The 23,906-nt window shown below is 44.1% G+C and overlaps 1 protein-coding gene across 10 annotated transcripts in view; it reads right to left on the bottom strand.

Annotated features, from left to right (window-relative positions):
- HMBOX1 (homeobox containing 1) overlaps positions 1-23,906 on the bottom strand; it is a 107,054-nt gene that overhangs the window by 18,007 nt on the left and 65,141 nt on the right. For all 10 annotated transcript variants that reach the window (XM_032103593.1, XM_032103596.1, XM_032103597.1 and 7 more), the window contains 2 exons: positions 19,827-19,937; positions 12,436-12,589 (listed from right to left, as the gene is read on the bottom strand). In XM_032103593.1, the coding sequence (XP_031959484.1) occupies positions 12,436-12,589; positions 19,827-19,937 (265 nt within the window). The remainder of the gene's footprint in view (positions 1-12,435; positions 12,590-19,826; positions 19,938-23,906) is intronic.

Here is a 23,906-nt window from a genome sequence, read left to right as displayed (position 1 = left end):
TGGAGAGATCTCACCAGCACTAGATCACTCGGAGCACCAGACACAGAGAAACTGAAATTATTTCACACCTCAGGATGTGTTTGTGTACATAAATTCCAGAGCCATGTCAGTACACATTAAAAACCCTCACACAACAGAGCTGACTCTCAATTCTGGTTTTACAAATCGCTGTATAAACTCCGAGAGAATCGTTTTACTGATGTTTCTTAGCAGGAATCTCCTCTGCCACGCAGATTAAAATGCCAAAAATACACCTTGCACTGGAGTGGGTAAAGCTGGATGGCCTTCAAAGCTAACAGAACAACGAGGTTTTCGTTCTTTAAACATCACTTTCTCAGGATTTTGACAGCGGTCTCCAGGACCACAATCCTATCAAGCTATTAATATTATCCTAAAATTTGTTTAGAAACAGAATTAATTGATAATAGCTCTGAAAGCCTCGTACTTGCAAAAGATAATCTGTGCCTCCTAATCTTTAGCACCCTACTGTTGAGATAATTAACAATTAAAAAAAGAATAGTTAAGACATCTGAGGTGGCGATTTACTCTTCCTCGTAATTGGATTTGGTGATAAGAGCATTTTTGAAATTACACAACAGGCCTCTTCTGAATGGCAGGATCTGGAGTTTGCAGCAATGTGAAACACACAGGTACTTTCTGCTTAAGGCACCTTGAAGACACTGACAGCTGGAGTCTTGAATGTCCTTAAACTTATCCTTAAACCTACTGGCACCACCAGACTCCTGAAGTCAACAGAGTTCACTAAATTGTTTATAAAATAAAAGTGGACATTTTTGGAAGCCAGCAAGTAACCAACACATCAAGACATGATAAAGTGAGAATTGTCCTGCAATGTTTCCACAAGCGGTTGGTGTGAGCAAACAGCACCTTCAAAGCTCTTCCTAACAAGGCATCTAAGCATGAATAACAGGATCTCTTGTTCTCTTTTATTTACTTGAAATATTTCAATTGAGACCTCCACGCTGCAGGGATATTTATGTGCATTAAATCCGCTGGACTTCGCGAGCGATAAACAAAACTGTTCTGCAAACAACTGCGAAACAAACATCTCATCTTCATTTTCTAATGTGGTACAGGGCAGGAGTTATTTCAGTTCTATTTTGGATTATCTGGTCCTCACAAGCAAAGCCAAGGCAGGGTCAGCCCATGGGTGAAACATCTCCCAGGAGGGACGAGGCCCTGCAGGAATCAGCCCTGGCCCACCCACTGGGAAGGGCTGCGCTGCTGGTGGTGACCCACAATTCCAACCAGCCAAACTCCAATCAACACTGAGGGTATTAAGGACACCACTCACAAGACAACAGAGGATTCCAAGGCTTTATACAGCAACATAAATAAATAGCAAAACTTGGATTTTACATTATTCAATGCAGAACATCTTTCTCTGCTCTCTGGAAGAAAATATTCCACTCAACAGAGCCAGAGCTCGGTTTTCAGCTCATCTGGTTGGGTACTCCTAGAACAGCCTATCCCTGCCTCAAAACTGTGTTTTAGTGGGAAGTGCAGGCCTGGATGTGTGTAAATAATGCCAGTGTGAGCACCAAGGCCCTCAGGTTGTCCTCACTTTAGCCCCAGGAAGGTTTTAGTTCTTCTGGCTGGGAATATTGGAGCCTCTCTTTGTCCCAAGCCTCCAGGAGAGCAAAAATACCAATCATGAGATTTGGAACTGACAGCTCCCAACGTCACCACCAGCATTTTCCCTCAAAAATCCCCAAGTTTTTGTTTTTGGTTTCCAGTCTCGGACCAGACTCGGCTCAGCTCAGCAGAGCCCCCACTGCTGCTGCATTTTCAGAAAATAAAAATTGATTCAACTAAATGAAAGGATCCTACAGGATTCCACAGACAAGGCCAATTCCTGCAGGATATCCAGCACCCGAAGTCAAGATGGAATCTGACTTTGGGTTCAATACATGTATTTTTCCTAACACCTGGTACCTCCAAGATCTGGGCCAGAACTGTTATCCCATCACCTGCTGTACAGCCAGGTAGCTGAAAAAGGTATTTAAATTTTTAATATCAATCTATTCTGCACCTTGCAACCTAAATACAACACAACAGATGGACAGAGGCAAAGAAAAATGAGAAATAATGAATGAACCCAGGCCAGCAGTGCCAGTGGATTTAACTATTACAGTGCCAAGACCAACTTCAGGAGGTTATTCATAGACAACACAGCAAAGAAGGAGATTTAAGGGAAGTTTTAAGCTATCAGGAAACTTTGGGATCCTTAAAGAATATTTCTCAAACCTGGCAGCAGCAACATCTTTTCCTGTATTTGCTAAGGATTGTTCAGCGACCATTCACCACCAACAGGGAGAGGAAATAGCTGAGTTTATTATCCAGCTTCCTACAGTATTTTTTTTGCCTACAGGATTGTGAACAGTTATCTTGGAAATAATAAACTCCAAAGACTCAAAAGATTATTTCATTTACCAACACCCATCATGTTTCATATTTCAAGAGCGCTTTTTATACCCAAATCATCAACTCCTTTAAAAGTATTCTGAAATACTCTTTTTTCATCTTACTCTTTAATATTATTACAAGAATTTACAGAAGATGAACAGCCAAGTTAAATGATACAGAGCCAAGAAACCAGATCAAATCAATCCACAGCTCCTTATTTCAAGAGTTGTGCTCCCTACCCTGAGCCATGGGTTTTGCCATGTGTTTCCTCTTAAATGTCATTGTCACCCTCGCTCAGATCAGCCGAGTTTCCTGAGGACAATCCTTTTAGGAGGCATGACTTCAACAGTGAGTAGTAAAGCTCCAAAAACAACTGAGGACTTGTTGACCAGAAAAACTAATTATTCTTACCATTTCTGGACTTTGGTAAAGTATTTGATAAAGTGACAAATGGGAAATTATTCATGATTTTGGAAAAGACAAAGATGAGTATGAGATAGGGTAGAAAGGAAACAAATAACTAAGAAGGGGCTGAAAAATTCAACAGACAACAATGAGGGATAATCCTCAAGTATCATCTCTGGAGCATCTTAAAAACAAAAACAACTAATGATCCTGGCAGAAAGTCTGCACACAGTGATGAATCTGCTGAGGCCAAAGTCAGAAGCCACGTCACTACAGTGAACTGAAGTGCCATAAAAAGTAATAGAGAATCCTAAGGGCAAGAACTAAAAAGAAATTTAACGGTGCAGCACCCAAGGTCACCCACCTTGGGAACAACAACTTCGCAGGCACAAAAAGATCATCAGCTGGGAAGATCAGGTTTTGTGAAGTCACTGTGACCAAAAGATACAATGCAACAAAAGCACCAAAAAGGCCAAGCCTGACCCAGCTGAGGATGCTGCTATTCCCAATCCAGAGAGAAAAGCATTATAAAAGGCACATCTTCTATGCTGTTGACAGAGCTCCTCACACACAGCAAAGTATTCAAAACAAATTAAAACTTACATGTGTTCCAAAGGAAAATCAAACAAATAAGAAAGGTCAGCTGTGCTATCCTGGATCACCAAAAAAAAAAAAAAAAACCCAGAAAGAATAAAAAAGGAATCTAGGATGTGGTAGTGAGTTCTGTGGCTAAAGCCCATATGGTTCTCTGACAGAACATTTTTTCAGGCTGTTTAAAGTGCTCCCCAGTCTGACCAAGAGCCCATAAATACATGATGCAACAACTTAAGAGTCTGACTTCGGAATTTTCCTCCCTCACTTCTCCTCGTAATGACTCTGTTTATGACTTGTGTAAAGACCTCACATCTGTTACTCGATGGCAGAGAATTTCCTCTGGCTGAGGTAGGGTTGGACTCTGTTCAGAGCGGAGCTGCAGTGAGAGTCAGCAGGAATGCTCTGCACAGCTCTGGAAAGCGGGAAAGGGAGAATCCAACCGCGCTCTGCGCTGGATGGTGCTCCCAGATCCTCCTTGTTGACGGGAGCAGCAAGGCCAGAGGTGACAAGGTGCCAGCTTGGTTCTGAATTCCTCCTGAATGCTTTCCAGATCACTCAGGAAGTTAATTTTGTAATTCCCGTCAGTGGGTTTGTTCCAGGGGTAACATCACACACAGCCTGGGTGAATCCTGCTGTGAGGGGTAACTCTTCCCTCAGCTTGGATCTGTTCTGGACAGCCCAGTCATAAAATGCAGCCTGAACGTGCCAGGGGCCACTTCACATTTTGTGTGACAAGTTTGTCGTGGCTTTCCCTGCCTCCTGAATCCATGTTAAAATAGCTGAGAAAATAACAATTTAGCTGATTAATACCAGCTTTTTGTTCCTAATTCCTTCTGTGTCCTTTAAACAGGACAGTCACAGGAAGAACAACACCATGAGGGACTGAGGAAAGTCAAGAAAGCTCGAAGGGAAAGAAATCACAGCACCAGACTTGTATTTTTACACTGTCCTTACAGCAGGCAGCATCTAGAGGTCTCAACATGATTGTAAAGAGCAGGAGGTTCTGTGCATGAACTCAGCACAAGCCCTTGACTCACTCAAGTTGTGCCCTAAAACAACTGGCACTAACAGTTACATTAAATAAAGTTCTGCAAGGTGAATTATTTATACAGGATACAAATAAAGCTGATGTTTTTGAAATTCACAGCAATTAACGCTCCCACGGCTGAACTTCATTTGTTATCTCTGCATTAAGCAAAGCATTGCACATGGAAAAGAACAAATTCCAACTCCTCACGTATGTGAGCGGGTCTAAATCAGTTGTAATTCTCAGGAAAGACTATTCCAAGAAGAGATACTCTCAATCAATACACAAAAGTGATCAGCAGAAAAACAGATGTTGGGCTCGAGGTCAGAGAACAACAGGGCTCGGATTCAGCTGCTTGTGTAAGGGAATATTCACCCTGGAAATATGGAAATCAGTTCTGCTTGGGTCCCCACTCACCTGCCCCAGGTCACTAAAAATTGAATGTAAGAATAGAAAAAGTCCAGAGAAGAGTGACAATTAATATCATTAGAGGCAAGAGAAGCCTTGGTGTCTGAGAAGAGATAAGAGAGCGACTGTTAAGTTCAGAGAGGAGATAAACGAGCAGCACATTGATAGCAGCACATACAGAGAATGATCCTGGATAAATGCAATGTTCTGCCTTATTCTTTCTCATGATACTCATGCCAAAGGGACCTTTGACTTTTTAAACACATTTTAGCATATAAAATGAAACTAGGTATAATTAGTTCTCCGGAAGTACCCTGAAGACCTTAGCAGGATTTAGAAGGAATTACATATTTATGTGAATAATAAGAATGCCCAGAGCTGCAATAGCAGGATTAAAAATACAGGATAGGAGATAAGAGCTTTTTTTTTCCACAGCCACATAGCTCCTGGCCAGGTGTGAACCAGGCACAGGATGGAGAGGACAGGTAGAAAGAATGATAAACACCATCACTATTATCACCTGGGATGAGATCCTGCTTCTCACCTTCACGAGAAAAGGGACAGAACACTGAGGATCTCAGCTGGGGCTGGAGAAATGCAGTAGAATACCTGGACTAGAGAAGAATTTCCATTCCTAAAATGTGGGTTTCCTGCACCAGCCAGAGCTGTTACAAATCAGACTGACAAAGTTGCTTTTTCTAAACGCTGATTTCAGTTATTCTGACCTTGGCAGATACAAGAATTTTATCAGAAATCTGCTGCAAGGAGCTGCCCCTCCCACAGATCATCTTTTTATTATTTTTAAAAAAGAGAAACAGAGAACACAAGGCACCTGAGCTCTCTAGAAAGCAAAATAACTCATGAGGTGCTGGATCCTTGAAGAAACCAGAGTCTGGCGAGGCTTTGGACAGACATCCTTGCATTCTGTTTTACTGCCTGCAATCTGCCAAACAACTGGGATTTGCTTACAGCTGATTAGAATAGGAAGCTTGTGTATTATGCATGTCTGAGAGGGAACAGAGCTTGATCTAATGCAAAATAAGGCAGATCCTGTGTGCCAAGCAGAAAATGGCTGCTCTTGCATTTTATGAAGACACAGAGCAATGACCCTGAGCCAAACCACTCGAACCTTCACACAACCAGATGATCTTGCCTGTGTCTGAATGGTAAAGTGAACTTTGCTGGGTGCCTTTGCAAAGTGCCTTTGCTCAGATCTCGAAGCATTTCAGGAGCACAAACAGCAAAGATCCTAAAAAAACCCGCTCCCTGCGTCTCAAAGGACTTAATGTAGTTGAACCTCCCCCTGGAAGTTGCTGACTAACAAACACCTTATGACAGGATTGAAAGAGCTGGAAAAAAATATAAAGAAATCACCTGATGTTTCCCTCTGCATTAAGATCAAGTATCTCAGAACCATCCTGACAGATTTCAGCTAATTTGCTCCTGAGAAATGTTCTGTAGCTCCTGTAGATAACCTGCTTAGTGCTGTGCCATTCCTGAAGTCAGGAAGTTTTTCCTAATGCCAATGTTCCTTGGTAACCCAAGAATTAGAGGCTTCTGGCACTTTTCCCTTGGCTTGACTCATCTCCCAGGCTGGTAGTGGATATTTTACAGATGAGAACAGCAAAGCCACCAAAAGGTTCAAGGACACCTGAGGGTCACAGGGACAGCAGAGATAATTCCCAGCCCTCCTCACTCCCAGCAAACCCAGGGAAGACGAGCAGCATTCCCGAGCCAACCCGTGGCCATCGTTATATTGATGAGAAGCTGCTGTTCTGTTTCTAACAATGTAGCAGCCTAATGGAAGAGGCCAAAGGACATTACTTCCTGCTCTGTTGTCAGCTTGGGAAGGGAGAAACGCAATGAATCCCAAACTTAAATCTCCTCCAAAGCCTTGCACAGGAAACTTAGATCCCCTATGGGGCCGGTATTAAGGTTCTGCTGGAAGACATAACTAAGAGTAATGGGATGAAATTAACTAAGAAAATTTCCTAACTGAATTTCAGGAGCTAATAGAGCTCTCGTTTTCCCCAGGGAAGCCGTGGAAGCCCCGGCGCTCGGGAGAGCTGCAGTAAAAGCGCTTTCACAGTCGGAAGGATTTCTAATAAGGCATGTCAGGCCTCATCTCACTCGGGGCCAGGACCATGCCCAGGGCACCGCCTTGGGATCAGGGTGGGATGAGCCTCTTCCAGGAGGGGAAATGAGGCTGAACCTCCCAGCACCACGATGGGAATGCAGCAGTGACTGGTCTCAGCATGGAGATGACTTTCCTCAGCTTGGGTCCACTTCGAAGGGGGAACAAAACCAAAACTGGTCAAATCAGAGTTTGGCAGTGGTGGCACAGTAATTATGGAATTATGGAATGGCTTGAGTTGGAAGGGACCGTAAAGATCGTCTTGTTACAATTCTGACACCTTCACTATCCCAGGTTGCCTCAAACCCATCCAACCTGGCCTTGGACACTCCCAGGGATCCAGGGGCAGCCACAGCTTCTCTGGGAGTTCCAGCCCAGCCCCTCACCATCCTCACAACCAGGAATTCCTTCCCAATATCCCATCTATCCCTGCCCTCTGGCAGTGGGAAGCCATTCCCTGTGTCCTGTCCCTCCATCCCTTGTCCCAAGTCTCTCTCCAACCCTCCTGGAGTCCCTTGAGGCACTGGAAGGGGCTCTAAGGTTTCCCTGGATCCTTCTACAGGTGAATACCCCCAGTTCTCTCAACCTTTCCTCATAGGAGAGGTGCTCCATCCCTCTAATCCTCATGGACCTAATGCATTCCTGTTCCTTGCAAAAATCACAGGATCCCTCTTCCACGATGCCACCACACCTGTCAGTACAACCAGGCCTGTAAAGAAACCAGGAACTCATCCAACTCAAACCAAACAAAATCAGAGCAAAACCAAGCACATCAAAACACTCCACGGAAATTTGTCATCTTTTTGTTAAATTTCCCTTCTTGGTGCTCCCAGCTGTGCATTCCTGTCCTTTGCCCCAGGACAGCCCTGGCACAGCCTCAGTGCACAGCAAGCTGAAGCAATTCAGGAAAATGCAGGGGGAAATAAAAAGGATTTACTTTTCCTGAAGCAGGCTGAACTGGCTGCTATTTCCATCAGACAAGAAACATCTCTGGCACAGCGCAGGGCGGCAGGAGCAGGGAAACTGAGGAGGAGGAATTGAGAAGGGTGGTGAGACAGAATAACACCTAAGGATGAGCTGGTGACAAACTTAATTCAGCTCAGCTACAGCATGAAACTGTACCCCCCTATCTTGGGAAATCTAAACCCATTCCTCTTCTGAATAAAGCCAAGTGAAACACCTGACTCTGTTTTGCCACCTATGAAATGGGGATGATGGGGATCTATATGATCTCAGTCTTATTTAATTTAAATGCACCTTTACGAAAGGAGCTTCAGAAGCACAGACAAGTGTTAAAATCAAAACCCAGAGCGATAAAATCAAACCAAACAACCCTCAACCAGAAAGCAAAGTCCCTGCTCCCTAGACAAACTGAAATACATTCAACTGCTGAATTATTCATTTTTGTTTGGGGCAGAATTTACAGTTATTTTAATTTAATCTTTGGATAAAGCATATACTTAAAAAACAACACTCAACTCCCCCCCCAGTCTTTAATGGCACTCATGAAAAGTGCCTTAAAACGGGTATAAAGTCACTGATTCTGCTGCCAATCTTAGTTATTTGCCTGAAAAAGAAGATAAACCTTTATTTCAACATATGATTAGAGGAGAAGCATACATCACTGGGGGGAAAAAAAAATAATAATTAAAAAAATAAGACTGACAAGACAACCCAGCTTCATTTAAAAAAGAGAAAGCCCTAAGGGAATTTTCAATTTCATACTTCTAATGAGAGGGGTTGAAAAGAAGAAGCAAAGCAGAGGAAAGAAAAAAAAAAAACCCAACAAGATCTGTGGGACAAGACGTAACAAAAAAAGAACACGAAAGTGAACCAGAGAGAGGCTTTCAAGTTTAACCTCGGGTTTGCACAGAAAGGACTCTTGCAGCCTTAGCTCCGCTCCCAAAGGAGAGCAAAGCCACACAACAACATCGACACACTCAAACCTCAGCATATTCCATGAGCAGGAGGCTCCAGAAGAGAACAGGTCAAGGTTGGCATCAGTAGCACTGCAGTTGTCTGAACCACACCTAGTCTGCAGTTAAATATAGAACTTTACTTTCTGGAACTACTGCTCCTCTTAACCTTCAGAGCATAAATATGCAGGGAGATATCTACAAAAAAATAAAAAATAAAGGGATAAAGAGACCTGAATCTGTTGTCCAAAAAATCTAAGACCAGGGATTAATAAACTACCCTGGGAGGATTCCAAAAAAGCAGTAAAGGCTGGAGAATTGAATTACAGAAACCACAAGCAGCATCCTGGAAATCCAGTATAAACCAATTAGGTCCTTTAATATACATACCCTCTACTCAGACCCTTAGGTATATCAGACATTTCAGGATATGGCCCTAACTTTAATCTTCGTTCCATGAGGTTGGCACCAATATAATAATTAATTGAACTGCAATTATTTGTTGATTTAAATCTCTTAAAAAAAGGGAAACTACCCCTTCAACCCTCACCCTTCTCATTCAGTTCATGGACCAAATCCTGACCAGTGCTGTGAATTTTCAATTGGAGAGCCTGCTCCTAACAGCAAATCCCTCTGATTCCTGCAACCACATTCAGATTCTTCCCTTGAAGTGCTCTCAGCTGGTTTGACGCATGGCCTTTCAGCAACTTCAGTTTTTACCAACTGAATCCGAGACAAAAGCAGCAGGCACAATTCAGTGATGGAGCAGGTCAACACCCTCTTCCTCACCCAAAAAATGTTTGTATTTCAGAGGGAAGGAGGAGTTTTGCAGAGATTCCCCTAAGGTCTGGATTCCACCCTCTTATCTTCAGGTATCAAACTAAACCACCAAAGTCAGTTCTAATTGCAGGAGGCAGCCGGAGAGGAAGGTGCACAGAGCCCTCCTCTGAGTGCATTAGTGGGATGGAATTGTCTCCTGGATCTGTTTCTCCTTCCTGGACAGGTATCAGCCCAAATGAACGAGCACTTTCCTGAGGTTCCCAGAGCAGCAGCTCCAAACCAGGTGCCTATATCCTTGTGTGCACCAACATCAGAGCCAGAAGCTGCAGGACACACACACACAGTGCTCTGAAAGTTGCCTTTCATTAGGGAAAACAGTCCATTAAACGGAGATGCCTCCACTCAGAGTCAAAACTTAATCCTGCAGAGGAAAATGCAAATTACCAAACAAATAGCACCAGCCCACAGGCAATGCCAAACACCATTTTAGCGGCCAAATGCTTATTCCTGACCCTGTGGCACCAGAGGAACCTGATCTGCTTGGGCCAAAGGGTCTGGTTACCCTCATCCTGCTGCTGTTATGAGTCATATCATGGACAAGCCTGGAAAAATCCAGTGACCTGGAAGTGAAATTAGTGACTTTTTTCCAAGGGCTCCCAGAGGAGCATTTTTCTCCCACTCTTTCAAAACTTGTCACATAAAACAGCTCATCCTTACAGCTCAACTAGGCCTATTAAAGCACAACAGTTAAACAACCATATTCCCAGCCTGCTTTATGGTGTAGTTTTATTGTCACACAACACTTTTACTGTTCTTGCCTCGAGTAGAACTCCTCAGCTTTGCTTCCCAGTACCACACACAAGGCTGTGAAACCCAGCACCCACAGTGACCTAGCCAAGAGCTTGGTAAATTCATATTAAAAGCCAGGATTAAGGCAATGTGGCAGCAGCAGAATAAGCAGAAAACCCCAGCAGCAAAGCCCTTACAGAGCACAAGACACAGAGAACAAAACCAAGAACAACAAAGAAGAATAATTTAATGAAAAATTAGATCGAGTGATTATGTATCTGCATTCACAACTGGATGATTTCCAGTGTCAACACCAACTTGATTCTTTCAATACCCAAATCTCACACCTTTCTAACAGATGTCCCAGCAGAGACTGGCTTGAGGACAGAGGTGGATGAGGAAAGGGTGGCTTGCTCAGCTCTCTCTCTGCTGTTTCCGCAGCAAAGGAGTCTGAGGCACAGTCAGGGTTCAAACAGCAAATAACAGCAGTTGTTACACTTTGGGCCAGACAGAAACCAAGAAGAAAAACACCCATGCCCAAAGAGCTCTAATTCTACTCCAAATAAGCATTTCACACACAGAGAGCTGATCAGGAGACGGTGCTGCCCTGAGGGCACACAGAGCTGTGGTGGTTCTGTCCTTCTGCACACACAATCAGGGCAGTCAGAGGAGCATTTCAAAGTGCTAAAGATCCTGTCCTGCCCCTTGTTCTGCCTCTGTGGCGAGGGACACCAGAGAAACACAGGCCCCAGCACTAGCAGATCACAGGACTTTGCATTAGTTGGGTCTAACAAAGCAGAGCAGATTTCAAACATTTACATTATTTGCTTTGGGGAAACATCCAGGCAAAGCCAAAAATACCAATGCAGTGACAGGCCAGAATAGGGAAACAAACACTCAAGTTACTGGTTCCAGTCCTGCAAAGACACAGAAGTGTGTCCAGCTTGGGCTCCTGAGGGAGCTCAGGATTTTGGTCTTAGCTCAGGCAAAAGATGCTTTTCTGCTCCTAATCAGCTCCCAAGACCCCCGTGCAAGCAAGAGGAAAGGGAAGCATTAAAGAAATGGTAAAAGCACATCCAACAGATCTGCTGGCCGAGGTCTCACTGGGGTTGCAGACCAGAGAGGAGTGTAGCACACGCAGCCATTCAGTCCTTCCATGGAAAGGAGGTTCCTCACACTCTCAGAGCGGAGAAAACTCCTCCCAGCCATTTAGCCCTGGACAGAAACAGGCATTCATCCCTAAACTACATCCACCTTCTCCAGCCCTTTTCTCTTGTAGAACATTATCCACAAAAGAGACATTCCTGTAAGCAGAGAGAAAGGCAAAGCCTGCCCAGGCTCAGAGAGGAGAGCTGGGAGCTCTAATGATCACCTGCCACTCTGCATCTGGATTTGAAAGATCCACTTTGCTCTGTGCTGCTCCCAGCTCCTGTAAAAGGGTTCTAAGAGCCTTTTTGGACCAGGAATCTACTGCTTGTTAGGCAAAGTTCTGCATCCCAAACAATTACAGTACTGCCAAAATGGCAGTATCCACTTTAAAACACCACGAGGCATCAGGAGGACAAGGCAGGGAAGTGGGAAAGGAGAAATGCAGAATGTAAAGAGCTTGCAGGACCCCCCAAGAGAGCCTGGATCAGGATAAGTGGAGAAGTTTCTGCAAAAGCAAAGGGAAGAGCTGAACACTAACACTCTCAGACTGAGCTAAGGACACGATGTCCTGGGGCATACAAAAACAAAGAGATACTGTCCAGAGCAGTGTTACAACTTTTTAAACAACACAAGAGGCAAAACAGCTCCTCCTACTCCATCATCATGAATTAAAACTCTTACAGGCTGGCAGGAGGCTACAACACATCCATGAAAACAACACTGGGGTTCACCAGAGCAGGGAAAAGAACCCTTGTCTTGGCTTTAGAAATCTCATCTCCAAACCCTCTCGAGGAGCCACCACGTACCTTTCCATAACAGCCAGGCACTCCTTTCTCCACGTGAACCGACTGCCTCGCCGTAGTCTGAAGGTCCCAGAGGTAGCTGTGACTGGGGGAGGCGTCTGTCTCCATTCTGGCTCTTCTATTGGGATGGGAGCGGGTCTCATGCTTAGTGTAGCCCCTAAAGATAATAAACACTGTGTTTCCTAGGGGGTTAAAAGTCAGGCCCATCCTCTCACTCCTGCTCGTGAAAAAAAAAGACAAGACAGGTGATGAAACCATTCAAACTGGAAAAAAAAGAAAGCGTTATCACGGATACCTTGAAGATACACAAAGCCAGCTAAATTCCCAGTTCCCAACCTCCAAGGCGGAAGGGGATGACCATGGAAATCTAAGGAGCTGATGGGCACTTAGGAAAATGTCCTGTCTTCATCAAGAGGAAAAGGATCACACAGAAAGGGTGAGCTGTGCCCCAGCTGGGATTTATTTGGGTTGTGCTGCCACCTCAGCTGTCACAAAATAGGAAACAGCAGTTTCTATTTAATTACACAGCAGTCTCAGGAAGCAAAATGGGAATTTATACCAAAGGTATTTCAACGTGTCCAAAGAGCTGAGGAAATACCTGAAGCAGCTTCACCAATAGGAACACCCTGTAGCCTGGGCAAACATGGGCTCACGAGTGCCAGGGTGCCTGAAAAAGCCACTGAAAGCAGATTAACATCACAACCTTCCTCTCCTGCTCCCCTTCTACGGATATATTTCTCCCTTCTGTGAGTCTGAGCTGGAAAGCATCAGGCACGAAACAGGATTTGGCAAGATGCCCTCAGGAAAGGCCCCTTTGAAACTTACCCCTGATCCTTTCCACAACAGCCTCTCAGTTAATAAATCAAGATAAATCAAGACACTCAGGGAGATCGATCTTTCCTACATCCCTTGGTGAGGATGGGAACCTGGGATAGGACACGAGGACAGAAACCAGGGTATGTTCTGAAGGACAGCTTTGTGCTCAGTGACTTCCCCCGGAGGGAAGAGAGAGCTGTTCTAGTGTGCAAAAAAAAAAAAAAAAGAAAAAAAAAATTAGGAAAAAAGGTTGTATGAAAAGATAAATCACCCACAAGCATCCTGAGCTCCAGTGGAATTCCTGCACTGAGGCAGCTTGGACAGATCCAGGAGAAGCAGCAGCCCTGCTCTGGTGTTGGGAACACTCAAGAGCAGGGCTGTGACAGCAAACCCCTTTGGGTGCTCAGGCCTGATCAGAATGGTTGGGATTTAATCATCAAAACACACAGTGTTAGTGAAACAACACTGCTTCTCCACAACGGAGTGAAAGGGTCAAGGGAACCTAAGAGTTTAACCAATAAACAAATTCCTACAGCTAAAAAGCAAGAAATGAGCTATTCAGGCACTTGGCCGTGTTCCTTTCCAGAAATGCACACGGAGTCTTTTCCTTCCTGCCAGGGGCTTGCATCTGTGTGAGGTAGTGGAGCCCAAAATAATTTAGGAATGTTACCCAGGAGGAGTCAGTAGGAAGTGAAGCCCACAATCTCTGCCTTGCACACACAAGGCACGGTGCCTCTTCCTAATTCCCAGCTAACGAGCCTACACAGATTACTTGGTTCCATTGAAACATGAAATATTTCCTATAGTGCCAATTTACTGGGAGGCCGTTTCAAGGAAAGCTCCTTATCTGGTCTTTCTGCTACTTGCACAGTTTAGGGGGCTGGGTGGCTATCAAGTTGCCAGGCTTTAAATACACTTAAAAACTTAAAAAAAAAAAAAAAATTATCATTTTAAAAAGAGACAGGGGAGAACAGGAAAAAAAAAATAGCTTTCCCAGAATTGTGTTAGCAATACGCTTTCCCTACCTGAAGATTTGATTTCACAGGGGGAGTACAGGAGTATCAGTGATGCCTCACATCAAGGTAAGAGATGCAGAGTCCTTCCATTAAATTTGCCCGAGATTTTTCAGACAAAGGTTGAAAAAAATTCTGCACTGAAAGCATAAATTTTCTGCTGCTGCTACAGGTATGTTCACGTACTGAATATAATACACTTTTTTTTTGTTTTAGTAGCCTTCATAGATCAATTTACCCATTTCTCTTTTCTATGGGGCAACATCAATATCAGCAGCAGATAAAAGAGGAATATGCTGAGAATTACAAGCAAGTACCCCCGCACAGCAAGAGAGGAGCATCTGAATGCATAAAGAGGCCCAAAATAGGCTTGGATGGAAGTGTGGAAAAAAGGGCACAGGGGATGCCCTTCCAGTGCCTAAAGGGGCTCCAGGAGAGCTGGAGAGGGACTTGGAACAAGGGACAGAAGGACACGACACAGGGAATGGCTTCCCCCTGCTAGAGGGCAGGGATGGATGGGATATTGGGAAGGAATTCTTCCCTGTGAGGGTGAGGAGGCCCTGGCACAGGGTGCCCAGAGAAGCTGTGGCTGCCCCTGGATCCCTGGAAGTGTCCAAGGCCAGGTTGGACAGGGCTTGGAGCAACCTGGGATAGTGGGAGGTGTCCCTGCCCGTGGCTGGGGGGGTGGAATGAGACGACTTTGAACCAAATTTACCATTTATGATACACACATTTGATAAGGAACCTATGGAGCTTTTCCTCATCCTCCTCTTTTCAGTGAGCACCTGGGGATCCCATTTATTCTGCTCTTCCAACATTCCATCACAGTCTTCTTGCCACCCAGCTCCACTTCTTTATAACTTAGCAAGTTACATCCTAGACACCAGTTCAGATTCTTTTTATAAACCCCTCAAACAGCTTCTAAGGAGAAGTGAAGTTTCTCTCCTGAGCAGATAGAGTGGAGAAAACACAGTATGAGGTTTTCAGTGTCTGCATCAAACAGCAAGACACCTCTGAGGGGTGTAGAGGTGAGCCGCCTGGGAAGAACTCCTTTCACTCACAGAAATGAAAGGAGACATCTCTCACTCCCTGGCAGTGCTCAGCACCTTTTCCTACAGCACTGGGTTTTCTCTGTGAATTTTTTGTGTGACTGAGGATGCTGTGGGCGGGCTTGGGGGTGAGGAGGCAGAAGTGGTGCTCTCCAGCTGGAATGCAGCTCTCTCTACGTTCAAAATTGCTCCTGGCCAAGGCCTGGACATCCCAGGCACCATCCTGAAGGAAGGGAGTTGCTCTAAGAGCATCCCATGCACTTGCTGCTCCTCATCCCAGGGCTCAGGCAGGCCCTGCCGTGCAATGGTCACAGAAAGCCTCAGGCCATCACCCAGCTCCAAAAAACCATTTCCTGGCAAGTTTTCATTTGCAGCAAGTACCTATTGTACATTATCCCGATAAGAACAGATGCCTCACTGTATTTTTAGCCAGGCTGACCCCAGATCACACAATAAACACCTCTCGGTCAGAGCGAGCTGGGCTGGATTGAAATCAGCAGCAGCACAAGGTTCCCTACAGAGCCCATGGCTTGAAAAGGAGCAGAGCAGGGACTGTTTGCTCTGCAGCTCTGTGGAACAGCACATCACATCACCATCATCATCACATCACCCACCAACCATCCCTTCCCAGTGCAAACCTCATGGGACAGCCAGCCCCTGATTTTTGGTTGGCTTTTCTTTCACAGCTAAACAAGAACCGCTATGAAAATAACAAAAGAGATGCTACATCTTGATAATAACAACTCCCTTTCATTCTCTTTTGTTCAAGGAGGAAGAGCCCATGGTTCTCTCCAAGGTGACCACAGCTGCCTTCCTATTAGAGAAGTGTGGCAGAAATAAATACCCAGCCTAAATGGAAGCAGTCTGTATCCATCTGTAACTTTAACACATCATTTCAAGGTGCCAACTTCAGTTTGCACTACGCAGAGGCAAGAGACAAGCTGAAGTTATTCCATAACAAACTTCCCACATTGCCCAAGACCCAGTGCCAGGGAAACTAATCAGGCTAACAACTACCAATGAAAAAAAAGAAAAAAAAAATTACTATTTATTTAAAACCTATGGGCTCTGAAAAAAAAAAAATCAGAACATTGCAGGATTTACCTATTGCCAAAATAGCTCTCAGTCGTCCACAAAACACAGGACAGACAAGTGGTGCCTGTGTGAAAAAAGCTCCATCTAAATGAAAAGCATCCCTATTAATTGGATTAAAGACCTTTTAAACACCAGCATTTAGCATTGACTTCTTCCCTCCAACAAAAAAGCTGCCTTTGACCCTAACTGGCAACTCCTTCCAGAAAAATTTACAATCAGTAGTACAGTGGAATTCACAGCATTGCTATTAACTCTGACATCACTCCTACCAAGAAAATGTTGATTAAGACATTTTTTTGAGCAAGATTATTGCATACAGTAGGACAAGTGGGTGGGTTTTTTTCCTGTTCCATGAGACTTCAAGTCTCCTTTGCAACGTTCCAGGCTGGTGCTGTCTGAACACCCACCACCAAGGATAGGAGAAATGCAGAAACTGCCCATGCAAACCAGCAATCAAAGCCAGGCAAACAACAAACAGCATATTCAGGAGCTCAAATCCAGCTGGGAAAGAATGGAAGGGATGGAATTGCTGAGTCTCTGCCATGTAGGACCAGCATCTGAACACCAGCAATGCCCTAAAACTGCCCTAAAGTTCCCCAGCACCAAGTCCTTTGGTTGGCAGATGCAGCACTGCTTGTGGATGATTTAAAGCATTACACAGCACATTTAAAAAAAGAAAAATAAAATCTCTTTTCATGTATTTTTAAGTCATCATTTGCCTGTATAAGCACAGTAAAATACAAGCCCTGCTGTGAGGACCTGAAGGCAAGGCAGGGATGTCACCCACAGGGAAGGGTCTCACCTGTATCCAGGAGATGGGAAAGGGAGATAAGAGGTGAATTCTACAAACTGGAGGAGCCAAGGGAAGGTCTGCCACGAGATCTCCAGTCCTTTCCATACAAACTATTCCCCCTTCACAGTTTATAAACCATTATATCTGCTCTCCTACTTCTTCAAAATGGTTTCAATTTTAACTTTTCTTTCCACTACTACTTAAATTCAGACAAAAAATGGATTTATTGTGAAGATCCAGTTTTTCAAGATAAGGAATTATAGAAATTGGGGAACTAATAGTTCCCAAAAGCCTCACTTTGCCCACTGGTAACTCAAACCTGCAGGTCCTTCTGCACAGAGAGCTGACTCTACCACTCAAAGGATTGAGATTTCCCTCCCAGAAGCTGGAATTGGAAAAATGGGATGTATGAGAACAGAAAGCCAAATGCCACCTCTTAGTAAGCGAGCAACTAGAAAAAAACCCACGGCAGTCATTTCATCTCTCAAGATTCTTCCAAGGAGGACAATCTTTCCCACCCTAGAGAGAGTACAGAGGTGGCATCGCTTCTCTGGGAACAAGGGACAAAGCTCCACTGATTTCCTCATTTTCTGGCTCTAAGGAGGACAGCAGAACAGCTACTCTGTCTCCTAATCATAGGATACTGTCAGCAGTATCCAAAACTTCAGCTCCAGGTTGGTTTTGTAACAGGGATTTAAATCCAGGATTCTCTGGACAAGGCTGGTACCTCCCTTTACACAATTGTTCATAGCCACGTTAATTATTCTTGGCTACCTGGTTTGACCTGCAATAGAATAGATGGCAATAATTCAAAGCAGTGGATTATCCTACAATGAATAAATAAATAACAGCCCCATTTTCCTCAGGTAGATTTTTCCCAACAGCAACAGGAAAACTGAAGGTTCCTCCCTCTACCTCAGCCTCTAAAAAGAAATCAAACGCTATCTGGTTCTAAAAGGAATTTAAGTGCATCCAAACAGTCCCTTGGCTTAGGCAGAGGAAACTATTTGCCTTTTACACTCCTTGAAAACACTGCTTAAGATCTCTTTTTGGGAAAAAGGTTACACTCAGACAACCACTCTTCAAGGAGTTTTTCTACGTCTGAAAGCAAAGCAGAGTTAACGTCGATTCATTTCAATTTCAGCCACAACCTCCACTGTGGAAAGTCTTCCTGCCTTAGACACCTCTCAAGAGCAAAAGGACAAACGAGATGGGAGCTCATGGATATGGGGAAAAAAGAAGGTAAAGAGGAAGAAGTAAAGATTTTAGAGCTAAGTTGAACAAGGGTTCTGTTACCAGCAGAAAATACTATTTCCTAAACAGCTTCATGTGATACTGGAAATAAAGAATGCAAGGCTGGGAAAAATCCACACAACAGGTTTCATCTGGAGAGGGTTTTGGTGGTTTTTACATCTTCCAAAAACGCTCTACATTCTCCAGTACTTTGGAGGCAACACCTTCCATCAAAGGGAAATGTCTGGGAGTTACTTTGTAGGATAAAACCTGAGCCTTTCCAAGGGCTGACACTGGATGTTGTACCTACAAATTCTGCTGACCCTCAGTACCACAATTCCAGTCAGTGCAAAAATCAAGGCTTCCTGGCACTTTTATTCTTTAAAACAACTTTCAGAAAAAGAAGCATCAACATCTTAGGATGCTTAACAGAAAAAACAGGCTCAGCTCTCCCTCTGAACCCATCCAGCTTAAATCTGAATTATTCTCAGGCCAACCGTCAGCTGGAGCCTCTTGATTTTCAGCTTCCACACAGAGCAGAAGTTTTGAGGCTCTGTTTCTACTGGAATTTTTCTTAATAGAATTCTGGATATTGAAGCCAAGTTCACATTAGAGAGCCTGAGTTTTAAGTTCCTTAAAACAATTACACAGTTAATTTAATAAAGCCATTGTTTAAAGGAAATTAAAGGTAAATATTTTGATCTTTACAATAAAACTGTTAAAAGGGAAAAATAAAAACTATGGTCAAACAAAATCTAAGGAGAAGAACAATGCAAGGAAATTAATTCAACTGTGATTTTGAAGTTTGCTGGTTAGTTAAAGATAATGAGGAGCTTTACTTCTGTGTTTGTATTCAAGATCTATTTTAAGATTTGGAGAAGCAGGTGGGATTTGAAAGACACATCTCCAGTTTTTCACTGGAACTATCAACATCCCATCCAGGAGCTTGAGATCCAACCCAAACCCCTCTGAAGATCCTCTCTGCCAAACTGTGTGGGGTTTTTGCTGCAACTTTGTATCACACAGTCATTATTAATGGTTTCTGTTTGTTCATTCTGAAGAGCCTCAGCTTCTATTTCACATTAACTCACTACAGCTTCACTGGCTGCTTCTGATCCCAGATTTAGTGAGTGGTGGGAGGGCAGGGATCTGTGGCTGAGGAGCTGGACAGACAGCCATGGATGAGGCAGCTCTGGATGAGGCAGCTCTGCATCATTTGCTGAAAAGCAAAAAGCAGATTTGTTCCTCCCCTCCTAAAAATTAACCTGGTCAGAGGGAGATCCTCTGGAGTACCCCAGACCTACAAGTGAATTATCAGTGCTAATAAACAACAGTGACAAAAGGCTTCCATTCCATAAATAAACAGCAGGAGATGTTTGGGCTGCATTTGTTTACCAGGATTTGTCTTCTCAAGCTGGTACCATCTGTAAAATGCCCTTTTCTTTTGTTCACTCAGGTCCGACCCCTGCTGCAACAGCCAATGGGAGATCCGGCTCTGACTGATACCTGTGAAAAACCAGAACAGAACAAAAACAAAGAGAAAGAGAAAAGTTCTTCTTTACCAAACATTTTAAAGTGGTTTATCTACTGATAAAAGGTGGTGTCTTACAAAGCCCAGGAAGTTGTGATGCTTCAATCCCAGAAAAAGCAGAGTTGAAGCTTCCCTGCCCCATCCCCAGCTGCCTGAATTTCTCCCTGGGGTTATGCTCAACCTCACTCAATGCACACCCTGGAATCTGCACCATCAACCCCCAGGCAAAGAGGGTAAAAACTGGGAAGCCAAAGCTATCACTGACTTGAATTGTCCACAACTTCCGTGATCCCTAAACTTCTTCATCTGTGAAATGGGAACAAGTCCCTTCCCCACTATTATACATAAATAATGATTGTTAGGAAATCCTAATCATTCAATGCTTGAATAAGAAGGTAGATAAACACAGAAACCAGTTTATATGATATAGATCAAATGAGCCCAGAAATGGAGCATACCAACTGTCAGCAGCTCTAACAACAGCCAGAAAACAAACCAGAAGGGGCAGCTGTCTGTCAGCAAAGCAGGAACCAAGCTCGAGGTACTCAGGCATGATTAGGGACAAAAGATTTTTCAAATGTTTTTAAAGCAAGACTTCTAAGAAAACAGTAAAAAGAGCAAAAAAATCCTAGAAGTTAATTCAGTTATTTCCAAAGCGTGACAGGGAATGAAGGATCAATGCAGGAAGGGGAAGAAGTGATCAGCAGAGGAACCGAATAAAACAAGAGGCTTAGAAGTGCACGAAGAGGTGAGCCACAGGTTCATCGGAAAACACAAAAAAGGCAGAGTTGGCTGAGTAACTGAAGAAGTACTTCAGAACTCCCCGTGCTTTCCACAAGGCCCTTCAGCCATCAGAACAGGTTAACAACATCCAAACTCCCCTGAGCAGTGAAGTTTTAGGAGGTGCTCCAAGTACCAATAAACTGCCGACACCACCTGTGCCACCACCTGCCCGGTGATATCACCCAGGCAGGTAGAGGCTGGCTTGCACACAGAACCCAAACTGCCTCCCCCCTCTAGAGATGCATCAAGGTTTTATAAGCTCTCATAATCATATGTAACTCAGGAGAAACAGCCCCCTGTAGTTTTACCACTTCTAATGTGGGGGTTTATTATGCTTTTTGTTGTGTGTTGAAGGTAGTTAAGTTCAGAACGTCTCAACTTGACCCTCAAGTACCATATTCAGGCGGGTTTACTCCAACCAGATTTTTAAAATCACAGGGTTTATACTCTTAATTGTTCTTCCTCAAATAGAATTCTGGAGGCTATGAAGTTTTAATTGTCCTGGGGGAAAGGGATGGGTGTGTTTTGTTTCGGATATAGGAGCTCACTGCTGTTCAACAGAGCCGTGCCCACCAACAGACCCTGATTTTCCCAAAACCCATTCCCAGAGATTGCCTTGCCCTCAACTGACAGAGTTCAGGAACAGCTGGGGCAGCCAAGAGCTGCCTACCCCCAGGGCCCACAGTGGGATCTAAAACTGAGTTTATACTACTGGGGAAGTGGAATTATTCAACCAACCACAGTCCTGAGACCCTGCCAAGTTTACATCAAGGAGCTGTGGAAGCACATATGTTAGTACCAAAAGAAGGCAGTCTAAGTTGGTAACACTCTCTGGCCCAAAAACAAGGCTCCAGTGTAGTTGAAATCCTGCCACATCTGTATGCCTGATCACCAGTGAAACACCAAGTCTTGAAAATTTGCAGCTCTTGACCTATTATTATGATTTATAAAAGCCAATTCTTGTCCTCTGCTGTGGGACACAAAGGTTTGTGTCTCACTGCTTCTGGCTGCCCTGCTCCCATTAATTAATCACTGGGTAACAGCTCCAGTCATTTACTTGTTTACTACGGTCCACTTACACTTATTGCACTGGATTAGAGTGTGTTGAGTGTTTGGATAACAACCTAAGATACAAGCACAAAGCACTGATGGATAAAAACTATAAAGAGAGATTAAATGTCTGCCATGAGTGGAAAACACAAATTCTGCTCAAGAGGTTGCCTGACACTGTCACACGTGGCACAGATGTGACCACTCCAGACAATCTGCTCGAGGCAAGGCACAGCAGCAGGAGCCAAAAGACTCAAGCTGGGTCTTGCCATGTCCACTTTCAGGGAATCATAGAAAAATCTGAGTTGGAAAAGACCTTTAAAGGTCATCTAGTCCAACCCTCCCTGCAATGAGCCGGGACATCTTCAACTGGATCATGTTTTTTAGACTTCTGCTCAACCTGACCTTGAATGTTTCCAGGGATGGGGCAGCCACCCCATCTGACCAACCTCTGCCAGTATTTTACCATCTTCATCATAAAAAGCTTCTTTCCACAAATTATGCACTGTCCCAACGTCCTGAACTGCATCAAAGTTCTCCCAAACAGAGCTGGATCTGCGTTGGGATCCTTTTGTGGCTGCCATTTAACCACAGTAGCTGGGCCTCTGACTCACTGCAAGTCCTCACAGCTCACAAAGCTGCTTCTGCAAGATGTTTTTAAGGCATAAAATTTATCTGCACCTCAGCAAGGTTTAGAGGCCCCAAAACTATATCCCAACAGCTTGACCAACCCCAGGTCACATGCAAAGACTTTCAGAAGAACTCTCCAGGATCTCCAAGATCCCAGTGCAGTGGGATCCAAACCCACCCTTCACTCCTTTTAATATAAAACGCAAACCCCCCCAAGTGGGTTTCACACAGCTGACTCACAGGACAGTGGCCACCAGGACCCTCCTGTCACGTTGTCTCTAATCACACAGCCTTACGGAACTGCACTGGCAGGAAAAAAGAAATCATCCTGCTGCCAGAAGCAGATTAATGAAATAAGTTCTCTGGGGTAGTGAAAATCCAGCTGTGCTGAGGAAATTCACTCTCCAGATGAAGCAGGAACCTCACAGAGGGCTGTGGTGCTCCGGGCTCAGCATCAGCAGGGCCAGGAACACACCTGGTTACGGACACCACCAGTTTTCTCACAGAAAAAAATGAAGAGAAGTGGTATCCACAAAGGATTGTTGCAGTTCAGCTGCTGACTCCTTGTGTCACACAACACTCCTTCCCACAGCAGGTCACACTTCCCAGAGATAAACAAAACAGAGGCAACAGTCTGTGCTCACTTCCCTGGCTGGCCCTGCTGTCTCCTACACAACTGATTCCAGGAGAGAGTTTCCCTTCCAAATACATAAAATAAATGGCAAAATACATCATCAAGAGCAGGCCACTGCTATGTGCAGCTCAAATCTGCTCATAACCCTCAACTCTGCTATTCATCAAGTCTTTGGGAACTGGCTTTCACCTTCACAGATAGATTTGTTCAGCAGCTCTGCTTTGCATGTCTTTAATGTTTCTTTCAGGAGAGGTTTTCAGAAGCACCCGGAATACGTCAGACCTGGAGAAGAAAGTAACTGACTGTGTTTTAATTCTTCACTTTGTAAGCAAAGTCCCAGATTCAGAGAACAAGTGCTTGCAAAGGACATCTATCAATTTAGGAGATTAGCAAAGCTTGTTTACAGAAAACCTGCAAAGATCAAAATCACAGAAAAACAGATCTTCCTCTGTGTTGTGATGAGTATAACAAAAAAAAAAAAAAAAAAAACAGGAAGGAAAATGTTTCTCAGAATGCAGTTTCATGCCATTTCAGATAATCAGTAACTCAGGAGTTTTCTGAATTCCCTTCACAATAGAACTAGTTAAGTTTCACTGTGTATTGGCGTTTGCTCAGGATCCCTGTGTGTGGGTTCCAAACGTTTGGGGATTCTCTTTGTTCCAGCAGTGCTCCAAGGCTGCCCTCCACTGCACGTGTGTTTAGCACAATCTAAAGCCAAGTCCTGGAGATCTCCTATCAATTAAGGCAGAGACAGCAGGACAGGGCTGGGTTGTACAAGCAGAATAATTGGGAAGGTTACCAGAACTGCACCCTGGAAAGCTCTATGTGCATTTAAAAACAACCAGAA

Source organism: Corvus moneduloides, chromosome 3, assembly GCF_009650955.1.
Source record: "Corvus moneduloides isolate bCorMon1 chromosome 3, bCorMon1.pri, whole genome shotgun sequence".
NCBI lineage: Eukaryota > Metazoa > Chordata > Aves > Passeriformes > Corvidae > Corvus > Corvus moneduloides.
This window is presented reverse-complemented; position numbering and strand designations above follow the sequence as displayed.